This window comes from Eublepharis macularius, chromosome 18, assembly GCF_028583425.1.
Source record: "Eublepharis macularius isolate TG4126 chromosome 18, MPM_Emac_v1.0, whole genome shotgun sequence".
NCBI lineage: Eukaryota > Metazoa > Chordata > Lepidosauria > Squamata > Eublepharidae > Eublepharis > Eublepharis macularius.
In genome coordinates this window covers 40,406,958-40,421,329 of record NC_072807.1, presented here as the reverse complement: position 1 = coordinate 40,421,329, position 14,372 = coordinate 40,406,958, and the positions used below count along the sequence as shown (strand labels likewise).

Sequence of the window (14,372 nt, the reverse complement as noted above, 5' to 3'; positions counted from 1 at the left end):
TTTGTGGATCCAAAACATTACAAACCTGTTAGTTGGAATTTTATTTTAGGTAAACTGACAGTCCTATTAAGCTAGAATTGTGTTGAAATATAGAAAACAAGCCCTACTGGAGAATTGGCACAGCTCCGGCAGGTTTTGCTTTCCCGGCCTTGGAGAGTCCTTTGAGTGTCAACAGGTAGGTGGAGGGAAGCGAGCCCGTAGGCCTCCTATACTTCCAGAAAGCTTTTAACGCAGTCGCTCGCCAAAGGTCTCTGAGCAGGCGTAGGAGTCACGGAGGTAACGGAGCCATCGCCTTATGGCTCAGGATCTGGTTAAAGAACAGAATCCAGGTGGTACGAGTGAAGGGACAGTTTGTATAATGGCCGGCTGTAAATGGCGTGCGGGGCTTGGTACTGGGCACTTAGTCATGATGTTAGTAATTGCAGTCTGACCCATACCAGGCCCCATTTGTACATGCCGGAAATGCTCCTTATCTAAATAAAATTATTTCTGACATTTGGGGGTAGGTGGATTCCTTCCAGTGTATAGGTTAGTCTGGGTGTCTCTGTTTTTGATTTTCCTGACAGTGGGAGGGGCTGGTGCAGGAGAAGGAAAACTGACTCACTGCTGTGAGCATGGCAGACATGTTGGGAGCACGAGGAAAAAGATTCTGGAGTGGATAGAAACCAAACTACGTGTGAAGCATTTGTTTCTGCTCCAAGAGAGCTGCTGATTCAGAATCTTGGACCTGAGCGTCTTTACCCTTGTGTAAAAGCATTACGCTACTTCACATTTTCTCTAGGACCAAACCATTAACTCACTGGGCGGTTCCGAACAAGTAAGGGAATGTCTTTTTTTCATAAAAGCATTAATAACTCAGAATTCATCACAATGAAACTGTGCAGTTAACTGTAGCCGTGTCAACCTAACAAGGCTGTTGTGAGGATAACTTGGAGGAAAGGAGGACAGTGTAAGTCATGTTAGGTCCCTGCAAGCAGAAAGCCACGATATAAGTGAAGTAAATAAATAAATAAACCAGTGTGCTGAATATTAACATTTGGAGCTTCTGAAAACTGGCATGAAGCATCTGCCCGGCCTCTTCTGGAAGGAGGATAAGCAACTTAGATCTTGGACATATTAGGTACCGGATCTTTGATACCAATTTGTATAGATTGCAGAATAAAACCACAATACTGTGTAGTTATGGAAGCTGCTTGTTTGGTTGAGATTGTGTTGGTTTCGCTGCCAAGAGTACTTTGTGCATTGTTTTATTTCTGTTTTGCTCTGCTGAGGTGGAGTTGTGGATGCAGTAGGGTGTTCAGAATGACACAAACTGAACATTTGGGTAGAAAACAATAGTAAGGCCTCTCTGTCTGCACGCAGCACTGTCCCCTCACACATTCTTGGTTATACTGGTGTTTTGTGAAGAGGGGAAGGAAGAAAGAAAAAATTAGGAAAAATGAATTGTAAATTGTTCCAAGCACTTTGGCACAATCCCTTACTGAAGAAAACATAGTAGCTTTGAGGTGGTCAAGAGGGAGAAAGCCAGGGACAGTCTCACAGAATGGTGAGATGGTTTGCACCCTGCCTATTGTGAGTGTGTTCTCCGAGCCTACCAGACATCTTTGAGTGGTCATTTTACCTCACTTGTGTAGTGCCTGCAGCTGAAAAAATCCAACGTGTATAGGCTCTATATTGCAGTTGGTTTCCACACTACTTGTGAGATACCATTCGTGTGGTTTGTGAGCCCAGGCATGTAGAAAGAACTCTTCATACTTATGCAAAAGAGACGCCCGCAAGAGGGTGTCTGGGACTGCAGGCAGGACACAAGTGTCTGTGGTGTGTGTGGCAGGCACGACCCCCTCCCTCGCGATGCATGCGTTTAAGCCCTTTAGTCCCAAGTGTGGGGTGCAAACGGGCGCCCCTCAGATCCGCAGTGTTTGTTTCTAAATGACTAAAGTGGGGACAGAAAGTATATTAATGATGAAGTGCCTCAAGAATCTCTCCAAACTGGGTGAGTAGACGAGAGAATGGCCGATGAGATTGTATTACGTATGATGCCGTATTCACTGAAAAAATAATGTTAACTAGAATACGCCAAAAAATTTAATGACCATAATTAATTGGGTGAAAGATACTGTAGTAGAAAGCTCGCTGAAAAAATAAGTGCTAGATATGTCGCAATAAGAAAGAAAATGGTAGCGCTAAGGGCGATTAGGGCAAGTAGTGTCTGCATGCCTACAAAGCTGAATGTGGTGCACGTGCTGTCATATAAAAACAGATGTGGAATCAGAGAAAAGCAGCTGAAATCATGTACTTTATTATGGTGGGGTCATTGAAGTAATAAAAATGACTGGGGAATATGAATTCCAAAACCAGTATATAGAAAGCATCTAGAAGAAGTCTTAATAATTCAGTCTTTTCTAAAGGCACGAGCTTAAAATTGTCCACTGAAAAGCAGAAAGTAGACTGAAAGGTAAAATACAGTGTTTTGTCATACCTGGGGAAAAATAATTTCCATAGGCTAGTGAATTAGCAGTACTGAGTGGGTTTTTTAAAGGATTGGAAAGCTGTACAAGAGGCACGATAGCCGGAATGTCACCCCCTGCATGAAGGAGCGCAGCTTGCCTCTTGCCTTCCAAATCTTAGGGCCGATGAAGGGGGGCTCGTCATCTTCCCTGAGGTCCCTCCTGGTAGACGATGCTTTGTCTGAGCAGCTCAGGGGTGGAATTCTGCCCCTGGTGTCTCTGGGACCTCTGCATTGGATGTCATACCCTGTGCTCTTTCTTTCCACTGTTAGGTATGGAAGAACGGGCAAGTGCTGCGTCTTGGGGAACGAGTGGTCAGTCCAGTCCATCCTATGAACCTGCAAGGGTAAGAGCATAATTGGACAGTTGGTTATGGGCAGATTCAGGAGTGGCTGCGGAGAGGTTTTTGCTCGCAGGTTAAATATACACTCGGTATGCATTGAATGATTGAAGTGGCTCCTGATTCAGAAATTGATTCTTCAGCTGGCAAAAAAGGTGTGCCATGAACAAATGAGCAATGAACTGATGTTAGTCACTGTGGGTGACTTAACAGAACACGGAAGGGCTGTTCAGCGGTACACTCCGGTGGTAGTAATTCTGTGCTCTGTAGATGATCAGTAATCCGCTGATGGTGAAAAGTGCCATCAAGCTGCAGCTGACTTACGGTGGCCTCGTAGGGTCTTCAAGGCAGGAGACCTTCAGGAGTGGCGTGCCATTGCCTGCCTCTGCGTTGCAGCCCTGGGTGTCCCGGCTGCTCTCCCGTCCAAGGGACGAGTCTGCTGAGCTGCTGTGATCTGGTGACATCAGGCTCGCCTTGGCCACCCAGGTCAGGGCAAGTGGTATAGTATCTGTCTTTAAACGCTTTAGTAGGTGATGGATCAGGAGCGTACAGCTGTCTGCTGGAGCACCCCTGATTTTCACGCTTACAAATAAAAATGATCTCTGCTTTAGTGAAGCTCAAGGGCTCCTTTCGAGAGAGCGACTGCCTGCGCAGCTTACTCCAGTTGTTGCCGCAAAGGAGGCGGCCGCTCAGCTTGTAAGGGAGAAAGCCCTCTCCGCCCAGGGGCAACACTGGAAGCTTCAGATCTGGGCGGCACGTACTTTTCTCCCCCTGAAGTCGCGCAGGGCTCTAAACGTCTCTGCCACCCAGAGGCCTCTGAGAGTTCTCTTTGGTGGGTGGCTGAGCCAGGGGACTTGCTACTTTTGTAGATGGGTTGAATCCTGTTTCTGTAAGATTGAGGGAGGGGGGCAGAATCCAGAGAAAGGGTGAATTAACATCTGCCTTCAGACGCTCCCCGTTCCCTGCCTGAGTCTGAGAACGTCCCCGTGAGGTGAGCCCAGGCCGCCAGCGGGCAACCGCGTGGACTTGGGAGCCACGGTTATAAAAGGAAGACCATGTGGCTGATAAGCAACCGTGGCAATTCACTTGGTTTGCCCCGGATGCAGCTCTTTGTTGAGCGCAGGGTTATGGTAGTGGCATAATTGATTATGATAATTTAATACTCTCTTTGAAATAGCCTCTTATAGGCAGCTGCTTGTTGCATTTTGAGTTCTGTGTTTGAAGGCTTTGCCTGAGTTAGGCTGATGTTTTAACTATCCAGTGTTTTAAGCTTTAATGCAGTTTGAATGGACATGTTTGATTTGCTGTAGAGAGCTTTCCTTAATATTTTTACATTTCTCTGGTTTTTGAATGCAGTAGACTTGCGTGGGTAAAGTTTTATACACTTTGTGTACATTTTGTGGCCTGTTCTTGGATCTTTACATTAGTACAAACAGGTTTTTCTTTTCCTTTTGTGGTGAGGATACTTGTCCTCCTTTTTCCATGGTAAGCCGTAGTTGGAGGTGCTTGCCTTCTCTAGGTAAGGCATGAAACATCTGTGCCTGTTGGCCCTGGGAGTCATGGGAGTGAAACTTCTGCACCCAGTCGGCATGTGTGGGAAGAGCTGGAGACCACCATGTGGCAGGGGGTACTGTGACAGACTTGTGGATAGGTGCTGGCTGTCCTTCCTCAGCCTGCCTGGCTCCACTGCCTTCTCCGGCCTTGCCTCCTGCGAAGAGGGCTCCTTCAGGGGCTTCTGCTGTCAGGCCTGCTGGTTGTTTCTTTGGAAAAGGCCTTCAGGTCATCTTGTAAAGACTGCGGGGGGCCCAAGGCATCAGTTCCTTGGCATCTGAGTTAGCAGGGTTCTGTGCATGTTAAGGGCAGCAGCTCTGAGAAGCCTTCGAGCAGGCAAACCGTCAGCTCAGGTTCACGTAACTTCCTTCCACGGCAAAGTCTCCCGCTCCAAGAGATACAGGGATGACTTGCCAGTCAATTTGAACAGCACAGATGGTCAGCTGGCTGCTTATCATTTGATGGCAGCCAGCATTCCAAGAAAGAAGGCCTCGGTTTGTTTCATTCGTTACTGTCATTGGTTAGCGAAGGCCGCTTGCTCCCTGTCTGTAAGATTTTCACTCTGCCTCTCGGTCAAAGGCTTCTGAGGCGGCTGCCACCCAAAAGTAGCACTGAAAACGCTTCAGTGGATGATCAGCAACAACGAACGCCAGACCAGACCAGGAGCTAAAACCCCGCAGGCTCCTGCGAGCGACCGGACAGGTGAAAGTGGCCCACCGGGGCCGGCACTGTCCACGCTGCCTGCCTTTGGCTCTCCAGGCGCTTCCTGGTTTATTATTTTATTTATTTATTTAATCGTATTGATATTCCGCCCTCCCCGCAAGCAGGCTCAGGGCGGATAACAACATTAAAACATTGAAAACATTGTACAAAGATATTAAAATAGCAGCACTCTTTTCTTAGTGCCTGTGGTTGGAGATCTTTCCTTTGGGGGTGCTGGACATCCTCTAACTGAACTCGGGGCCTTTGGCCTACCAAGCGTGTGCACAGCGCCTCCCTTCCGGCTCCGTGCAGCACCTTACTTGGTGCCAAACAATTTGGGGCCAGTAAAGGTCATAATGGTTGTTTTGAACGGAACCTGGAAGCAGGTGGGGAAGCAGTGCAGGTGATCTGGGCTATTCGTGCCCCTCCACAGCTGCGTTTTATAGAAAAGCAGGTCCTGAACAGCCTTCGGAGTCTGACCCACCTGGAGGGCGGGACCGTTTTAGCAGCCTAGCCCTGCAGCATTCAGGGCACAGCGAAGCTTCTCCTTATGGCCGCCTGCTATAACTTTAGGCTTTACTACCTGTTTAGCACAACGGACTTTCAAAGCAGACTCCTTTTTTAAATAGCTGCTGTTACTTTATTTGTAACGTAGTTTTTTAGTTTACAATGAACGAATTGCTTCTTTGTTTTTGTGATTAGCATCAGTGTTAATCCTGCTAATACATCACTTATCTCTGTTGTTCTAATGAAGTTAATACTTTAAAAATAATTGGCCCCTATTTGATAGTTCAGTTGACCGGATCTTAAGTTGTGACTGGCCAAGTGGCTAATCCTGATAGAAGCAAAAAATGTTGATCCCTCTGAGCTCTGCGGTGGAAGGGAGAAGGGCCACCGTCGTTGCGTGGACCCCTCTCACAAGTGGCAGAATCGACCGGCGCACCTCGGAGACGCAAGACAGGCTTGTTTGTGTTCTTTCTAAAGCAAATGGGAGCAAAGCAGGGAAAACCTGCAAAGTGGATGATTAAACCCAGTCACAGGTCGTGTGGATGCTCAAAAGAGAGTGCTCTTGGTTCGGACGCAAAGGTGGAGCGAAGCAGACACAGGGAAGCAGCATTAGGTGCACTAAGCTCCCACAAGGGTGTCATCGGTAGTGCAGCTTCCCTTCCCCAGTTAGTGCCTGACGGGGAGAGAAAATTTTCCCAGATGTCCACGGTACTTCAAATAATAAATGAGCCAAAAGTCTAATGTCTAAACATTGGACGTCATTATTACAAAAGCATAGGAATCCGTATGATGTAATAGTTTATGGGTACTATAACTGTTAAAATGTATATCTCAGAAAACCTTGTAATGAAAGTGTATTGTGTGAAGTAGTCATAAGATTAACAGATGCTCCTCTAAGTAAATCTTCTTCGAAAAATCTATTAATAGACGTTTTTAGTAGCTCAGTACAGACTCTTCAAGTATGAAGGAGGCATATAAAAATACCTTTGCTTATACACCGCCCTTCTAGACAGGTGAGTGCCCCCCTCAGAGCAGTGGACAAAGTCAGTGTTAGCGTTATGCCCACAGTCCAGGTGGGGAGCTGGGCCGAGAGGAGGGGCTCACCCATGGCCCCTGCAGGACTCAGGGCAGGAGCGGACGTTGCACCAGCAGAGGGCTGAACTGCAATCCAGCCACGAAACCATATTATGAGGGCTTTATTTTAGGAGGTATTTAGCTTTTTACTGTTTTGTTCCAAAAGACCAGTTTTCCGAGTGAGGTACACATACTGTGTTTCTCCACGTGTCTGCTAAACCCTTGCTTCGCTTGACCTCTTCCCAGGATCCCCCGCACCCTAGGTGGGATCCAGACTCGAAGCTGTCCTTGCTTGTGTTTGGAGGGTGCCGGTGGAAGGAGGGCCGTGAGCGTGTCATGGACAAGCTTGGGTAGAACATTTAATTTGCCCCTAAATGAGATTTTGTTGCTCCAGCTGGACCCGTTCTCGTTTCCTTTGTCTTGAAAACAACAGAATTAAGTTCAGATTCAAGATGGAGTGTCAGTTCTGTGTGTTGCCTTCTCAGGTTCTCCCCACACCCTCTCTTGGCAGGGAAAAGGTTCCTTTCTTTCCTGGATCTTCAGGAAAGATCAGAGTTGTTTGACTGAATTTTGTGGTGCGCAGCACCCTGGGAAGCCAATACCATTTCCTCCCCACAGTTTTTCAGGCCAAGGGCAATGAAAGAGTCTTGCGTTATGCAGCAGACGGCATGCTCAGTTCCATTGAAGGCGTATTCCTACCATGCCTGTTGTCGGATCCTGCTTCTCCAGCGTCCACACAGGGACTCTGAGAATTATTTGCAGTGCAGTCAGTATATTCCATATTTTGTTGGATGCTTAAGCCCTGAGTAATCCTGCCTGTGGAGAGAAGGGCAGAAGAGTGGGCTTGCTTCTGTCTCTTGCCAGATCATCTTAGGGGTCTCTCAGATGTAGAGCTGCACGGAGGAAGGCCGAGGTGTTCATTGCCTCCATGGGGATCTCCTTGCAGCCAGGTGGCCGCTTCGGGTGTGAACTCTTCCGGAGATCAGAGGCTGGATAGGGTGTTCTTCTTGCCCCTAATGTTGTCTCAGACTCACCAAAGCGCTCGGGGCGGGGGGGGGGCAGTGCCCACGCTCCTAGCAAGTGTAGAAGACTGGCTGAGCCTTCTACACTTTTTCCCCGACTGCAGGAAACAACTCAAGACTGAAAAGGTTGGCAAGCCCTCTTTATTGGGACATAATTATTCAAGAACAAATGTCTCCACGTTTAAGTAATATTGTACAAAATATGGTGATAACTGTTTACTTTTAAAACCCTGTCCTAACAGTTCTGAACATTTCCTCACTTTCAGGAAAACGGCAGTCTCCTTGGAAAAAGCTCAGATCTCTCAACAGCCCTTGAAAAGCTGAAACACGAGGAGGTGGGGCATGTTGGCAATGTGTGCAATGATTTGCTTGCAGTTTTTTTTTCTGAACTGTGTGAGGTACTAAATCTGTGGTTCTCCAGCTGTAGAACGGCCTCCCTGGAACGTGGAGCAGATATATTAGACACCTGGAAGGGAGAGGGGGTGCAGAGTTCTAGCGAGGGAGGAGATCCTGCCGTAGAAGGGCTTTGCAGCCCCCAGTGATGTTTGCTTCACCAAGGCAGCTGCAGAGCCAGAGGGAACGCAGGGGAGCTTCTGGCTCCTGCCCGCCTGGCCGGCTGGTTTTGGGCAGAGCATGTTATGCTCCAGTCCCCCTTTTGGTGCCAGTGTTTTGTTAGCGCCCCCGTCCACAAAGCCTTCCACAGCCTGGAGTGGGCCGGGTATAAGCTGCTCTCGCATGCACTCACTCTGTTCACTCGCTTGCCAAGAATCAGCTGGGGTAGAAGGGCTCAGAAGTCCCAGTCAGTTGAGAAGAGGGCACAAGTTTGAATGGGGGTGGTGGCAGCAGGGTGGTGGTGGTGGTATGCTGCTGTAGCGTAGTGGTGGAGTGGCTGGGCTGTGAATCAGCACTCTGCTGGGTGGAATCCCATGACTGCCGTGAGCTCAGCAGGCGGCCATGGGCAAGCCCCTCCTCAGCCCCCCAGCTGCATTGTGGGGATAATAACAACAGTGACGTTGTTCCCCGCTCAGAGTGAGCACTCATCCGTCCAGAAGGGCAGTATATAAGCACACTGTTGTTATTACATCTGTCTCTTCTGGTTCTTGCTCTGCTCTTCTTCACTGTGGCAGCTGCAGAGCAGTGGGCTGACTCTAGGTTGTCGGCATCCTTTGGCTCAGTTCTGCAGCATGAGGCTTAGGGAGCCACACTGAGACCATGTGAGCGAGTGGGGTTGAGTGCAGGCATTTGTGGGGTGCTGGATGTGTGGTGTCCTTCAGGCCTGGGAGTTCTCTCCCTGGATGTTCCTGGGACTGCTAGGCTGGAGCATGTTTCCCCTCACAGTGGCCATTCCTAATTTCCTATGTTCTTTCTGAGCTGAGTTTCTTTCTTCCAGCGCACATCCCCTTGTGCCTGCCTGCCTTGAACTCACTTACTCCATGATTTCCAGATCACCCAGCCTAGAGAGAGCCTCCTGGAGCTCTTCGTGATCTGCATGGGTTTCCACCATCCTGTATAATTTGGTATCATCTGTAAACTTGGCCCCTGCACTGCTCACTCCAAATACAGATACTGTATGAACAAATGAAATAGCGCCAGCCCCAATACCAGTCTTTGTGGGGACTGCTTACTCTCCTCCACTGCAAGTGCAGTTTATTCTTGCTTGCTGCTCGTCCAAGTATGTAATGTCTACTAGGTCACCCTTACCCACATGCTTGTTAACCTTCTTAAAGAACTCCTAGAGTACCTATATCCGCATTGTCAAATGACTGTCCACTACAGAATCCCCTCTTCTGGGTTTCAGCTCCTAACCCCTCTCCCATCTGGATAGTCAATTGTAAGCCCTTTGAGGAGGGCCTGCATGAGTTTTGTATTGTGTGCTCCGGCTACCACACTTATATTTACAAGCTTGGTCATCTCTAACTCTACAATAGTGGTATGAGGCATGTAGAAAATGGAGTATTTAATTTTAAAAGGAGCGCTTTAGTTTAATGGCACTTTTCTGAGCATAAAATGGAAAGTGTGCCCAGCAGCCAAGCTTCGTTGGCGTTCTTGAACTTTTTTCCGTATGCTTGGGGAATACTGCGTTGCTGTGAAGTGCGTTGGCTGTGTTTGAGCTAGGGTCTTGCCTCTGCCTCTCGTCCTTTACTTCCCTCACCTCTGTAGCTAAGCGTAGTGAACTAGCCTTGGTTGTGTCTCCTGCATTATTTGTTAACAGAGTTAGTGCAGGTGTCCAGTGGAATGGCCGAAGGAATGTTCTTGAGTATTACAGCGACGGAAACATCAGCATTTCTCTGCAGATGTGTTCTGTGTAACATATTTTGTTGACCAGAGTCTTTTAATATTGTGCTGCTGTTCAACATAAAGCAAACGGCAACGGTGACCTTGGCTGGGAGCGTCTGGTTTCCTGGGCAGCTGCTCCTCTGTGCTGGCTGTCTGGCAGACGAGGCCAGGTCACGGTCGCCAGAGGAAACCACCCTTGTGGTCGAAAGCAAGTTGTAAATGTCACTAAGATTTTTTTGGAATGTCTGTCACACGTGTATCGCTGGTTCTGAGAGTAGGTAAAGTGAGTAATCTTCTGGGGCTCCCAGAAGATGAATGCTAAGGCAGTATAGCGGAAAGTTGTGACATGCATCCGTAGGCAGTTTCGGAGATTTGGCAGATATTTCGCCCTCAGTTACTAGCCCTTTGGTTGAACTGACAGCACGCCTGCAAAGATAGTGAGGTCCGTTTCAGCCCCATTAATGTCAAGTTGAATGCAAGCCCACCGTCTGGAAAATGATAAATGTTCCGTGATGGATGATTTCAGACTACCCTGGGGATTCTGGGTGGCTTCTCTTTGCTCTGGGCCTCCTTCAGCCTCTCTCAGAACTTCCTTAGCCTTAGGTGAAAAGATTTTTAAAGAAACAGACATTTTAAGCAATACTTCAGTGAAGATTTACAAAACCTGAGTTCAGTGTCGTGAGCAAGATAATTCAGTTAGACTCTGAAACCTTCTTATCTCTGCTTTCTACTTTCTCCCTCTCCCAACCTGTCGTCTTGGGGAAAGGCACCCTTTTTGAATTGGAGAGAATAAACTGAATAGTTATGGGAACGGGCTAGTCTATGGAGCATTCCTGTTAGATGGTTCCTTTGCTTTATTGGACTAAAGTTAGAGCTTCCAGTTCCCAGGGCTAACCAAAACAGATGCTAGAGTGCCAGCCCTTTTTTTGTTGCTGGACAGATGGTGGAACTGGGGCCTTAGTTTAACCCTCTGTAGCTGGCACGGCCATTTTATTAGGCCCCATCACTATATGCACAGCAGCCTACAGACTTTGGTTGCAAAGAAGCCTGTCCTCGCCCCAAATGAATTTACCATTCAGTCTTTGGCAGTGGGGCAGCCGACAGGGGAGGGAAAGGGAGAGGCCGAAATAACAAGGGGTGAATGTGACCCAGTGCAGTCAGAGCCACCTGGGCACACACCTGGTAGCTGGAGAGAAGGCAGGAGACGCCCTGGGCCCTTGGGGGCTGCTCTTCCCATCAGGAGAGGCTCACAGCTAGCCTGGGAGGCTCCGTGCTGGTTTGGATGGAGGCCCTCTCTCACGGCTCCAGGCTTCGTTCTCCAAGGCCTGTTAAATGGTGTCATTGACCTTTTTGCAGCCTCCAGCTTATCATTCCATAGGTCTTTTCTGCATGCGGCTTCTCATCGGTTCTGGCCCCAAACTGCATCGATTTCTCTCCCGAGTTTTACACGCATGGTCAAAATACCCCAGTTCAGTCTCAAAACTGCTTCCTAGACTTTTTAATGTTCTGAACAGCGGAAGGCTAAATCTGCTGCAGAACTGGTCTTTCCTGTCTTTCCTCAGCGTTTCACCCTGCACATATACCCTGATGTCGGTCGTCGTCCCCCCATCCCCCCCCCCCGGCAAAGTCAAACCAGGGCTTTTTTTGAAGCGCAGAATGCTTCCGTCAGTGCGAGGCCTGTCCCTGGCCCTGCCTTTCACCCTCCCCTTTCTTCCCTTGCACCCTGATTTGTTGAGTAGCAACTAATCCATTTTTTCCTGAGATTTAAAAAAAACTGAAATAGCTGCCTTGCAATGTTGGGGCCTTAAAGAAAAAAAACCCTGGCAGCTGGAGGGGCTGAGGGGGGGTGCTGCAGTGCGGCCAACACAAGAGCTCTGCAGAGAGCCCCGAATCCCACTTGATATTTCAAAGTTTTCATCTAGGCCTCCTCTACTTCTGTCCATTCTTTTCTGGCAGTTAAAAAAAACAATTAACAGCAAGGTTGCAATCTGCAATGTTTGTGCCATTTTTTTAAAAAAGGACAAAAAAACCTTGTAAGTTTCCTAAGCAGTCGACTGAGGAAACTGACAGAACCTGAGGAAACCGTCAGCCGACGAGACTGACGTGTCCTCAAAACCTGCAGAAGAAATGGAGCGTTTTTTTAGTGCGGAAATAAAAACAGACGCCACTGTGGTTTGACCTCCCTCAGGGTGTGGAATTAAAGAATTAAAGCCGCCTGGGGCCTGAACTGACGAGCAGAGCAGACCCCTGATCCTCCTGGGCTGAATGCTCAGAAAGCCCAGTATGAAGTTCGCCACGCGGAGGAGGCCGCAGTTAGGGGGGGGGGCGGGGGGGGCTTAAAAAGTGGCACCACTGTAGTGTGTGTGGGGGGGGGTTGGATATGTTTCTGTCCATGATACGCAGATACGAAAACCACCTTTAAGAAGAATGACCCGCTGCAGTTAATTAGGAGGGTGTCATTGAATTCATTTGGCGGGGCTGCAAATAACTTCTTAAAATATCTGTTCTTTTCCCATAGGGTTTTACAGACAGCTCTCCTTATGGCGATCACTTGAATGATAATCGATTAGGGCCCAGTGAAGGACTGTCCCCGACCCCTTTCACGAACTCCAGTCTGATGGGTAAGTAGGTGATGTGTTGCAAGTTACTCCTCAAAGCTTTTCTGGCCATAGAGACCATTCCCTGCCCCCTTTTTTGGTGGATGGTTGAGGTTCCTGCAAAATTAGAATATTTCTCGTGGCAGGCAAGTTTTCTTCTGAGAATTATGTCATGACTTGGAAAGAGACCCAGGCACCAGATATTGAGTCCCGAAGGGTTTCTTTCGGCATTCAGTTTCTGTGCTTGTTCAAAATACAGAGGTTAATATATGTGTTAGGTTGTTGCCAGCAGTTTAGTTTTGATTATGTATGTTTTTGAAAATAAAGCATGTTGAAACTAGATTATTTTTCTTGTCTTAAGAGGATGGAGGCCTTTCTTTACGGTTGGGTAAAAGGGGGGCTCTAAAAAGTAGCAGTTGTACTGCAAATTGCCGTGAAGCAATATAGATTTAGTTTCTGTCTGGAGGACTAGGCGTTCCTTATAACGCACCTGTCTGTTAAACTGGCGTTTGACTCGGGTCATAGACACGAGAGAAGAACCCAGTCCTGTAGCTGCTGCTGCTGTTCTTCAAGAAAACTGCCGTGGGAGTCCTAAGTGGGCTGCGTAAGTACAAAAATCCTGGTGTGTTTCTGAAGATCTCTTCCTGTGCTTTTTCTTTAGTGTTTCACAAATACCATGGCAAGTGGGCAGTTGTGCTGTTCTGCATAGGCTTTTTGTGAACACAGCTGCCCACCTGAAGTTTGTCCGTAAGAATGTTTGGCAGCGGAAAACTGGTTTAAACATTTGTAACTATTTCTCAAAACCAGTATCCTCTTTGGAATGCCAGCCTCCTCCCCTAATAAGATCAGGCTCAGCCAACAGTTGCGCCTTTCTCCGCCAGTCATCTCACCCTGTCCAGAAGGTAATGTCTGAACCAGGGCACGCCAAGTCACCTTCCTTACTTGGGGGCATGGACCTGCCTCTCCCAGGGTTCACTGCCCAGCCCAGTGAAGGGTCTGCTGTCAAAGGAGTTCTGTGTCTCCTGGTTTGGGGAGGCGTGTTTCTGCAGGGGGGGGGGGTCAGTCCGGGGGAGAGGGCTGAGCCTGCTGCTTGCTCCTAATTGTATGGCATGTGGCGGGGTGGGGTGCGGGGAACAGCTCTGAGGTGCGTGTAATTTTGCAGGACTGCTGATTATTTTCAGCCCTGTGCTTTGAAAAGGAGTTACATTTATTTAACAAAGCAAGGAAAAATGTAAAAATCAAAAAGCAGTCACCTGATTTTGTAAAAATACACGTTTCTGATGCAAAGATGTAAACTTTTAAGAGCTTTCTGTTGAAGTGAACAACTGGTGTGTTCAAGGGTATTATGGGCTGCACTCTGCCTGTTGTGTCATTGTAACATTTATAGCGGAATCAAATTCAGGTGCCACCTTTTCATTTCAAATACCTCCAGCCTTTGTTCACTCATGGCATGCGCTCAAGCTGGCACACGTGGAGAGGAGAGGAAGGCTGCTAGGATAGAAGGGGGCTCCATCCCCCCACCCGTCGCAGGTCAGAGCCAGGCCTGCCTCTCTGGAGCACCGTGATGATCGTTGTCTCGTGTGTCTTTTCGGCTGTACGTTGAGACCTGGATGTAATGCCTCTGACTTGTACTTTAAAGGATTGTGCGCTTTAAGTTAACTTCTTGGGGTTTTGTGCTGTTGTCTCCTGTTCTTGTTATTTTGCCATTTAAAGAAGGGGTATATCTTTTCCAATATTTCACTTTGCTCATGTGTCCAGATAGTCACAGGTATCCATTAGTAGAGACATTAGTTAT

The 14,372-nt window shown here is 48.0% G+C and overlaps 1 protein-coding gene across 6 annotated transcripts in view; it reads left to right on the top strand.

The window, feature by feature from the left end:
* TCF12 (transcription factor 12) overlaps positions 1-14,372 on the top strand; it is a 117,462-nt gene that overhangs the window by 27,719 nt on the left and 75,371 nt on the right. For 3 of the 6 annotated variants that reach the window (XM_055002708.1, XM_055002710.1, XM_055002709.1), the window contains exons 4-6: positions 2,780-2,853; positions 7,970-8,038; positions 12,499-12,601. In XM_055002708.1, coding sequence (XP_054858683.1) covers positions 2,780-2,853; positions 7,970-8,038; positions 12,499-12,601 — 246 coding nt within the window. The remainder of the gene's footprint in view (positions 1-2,779; positions 2,854-7,969; positions 8,039-12,498; positions 12,602-14,372) is intronic. The other 3 variants (XM_055002712.1, XM_055002713.1, XM_055002711.1) reach the window with 1 other exon arrangement.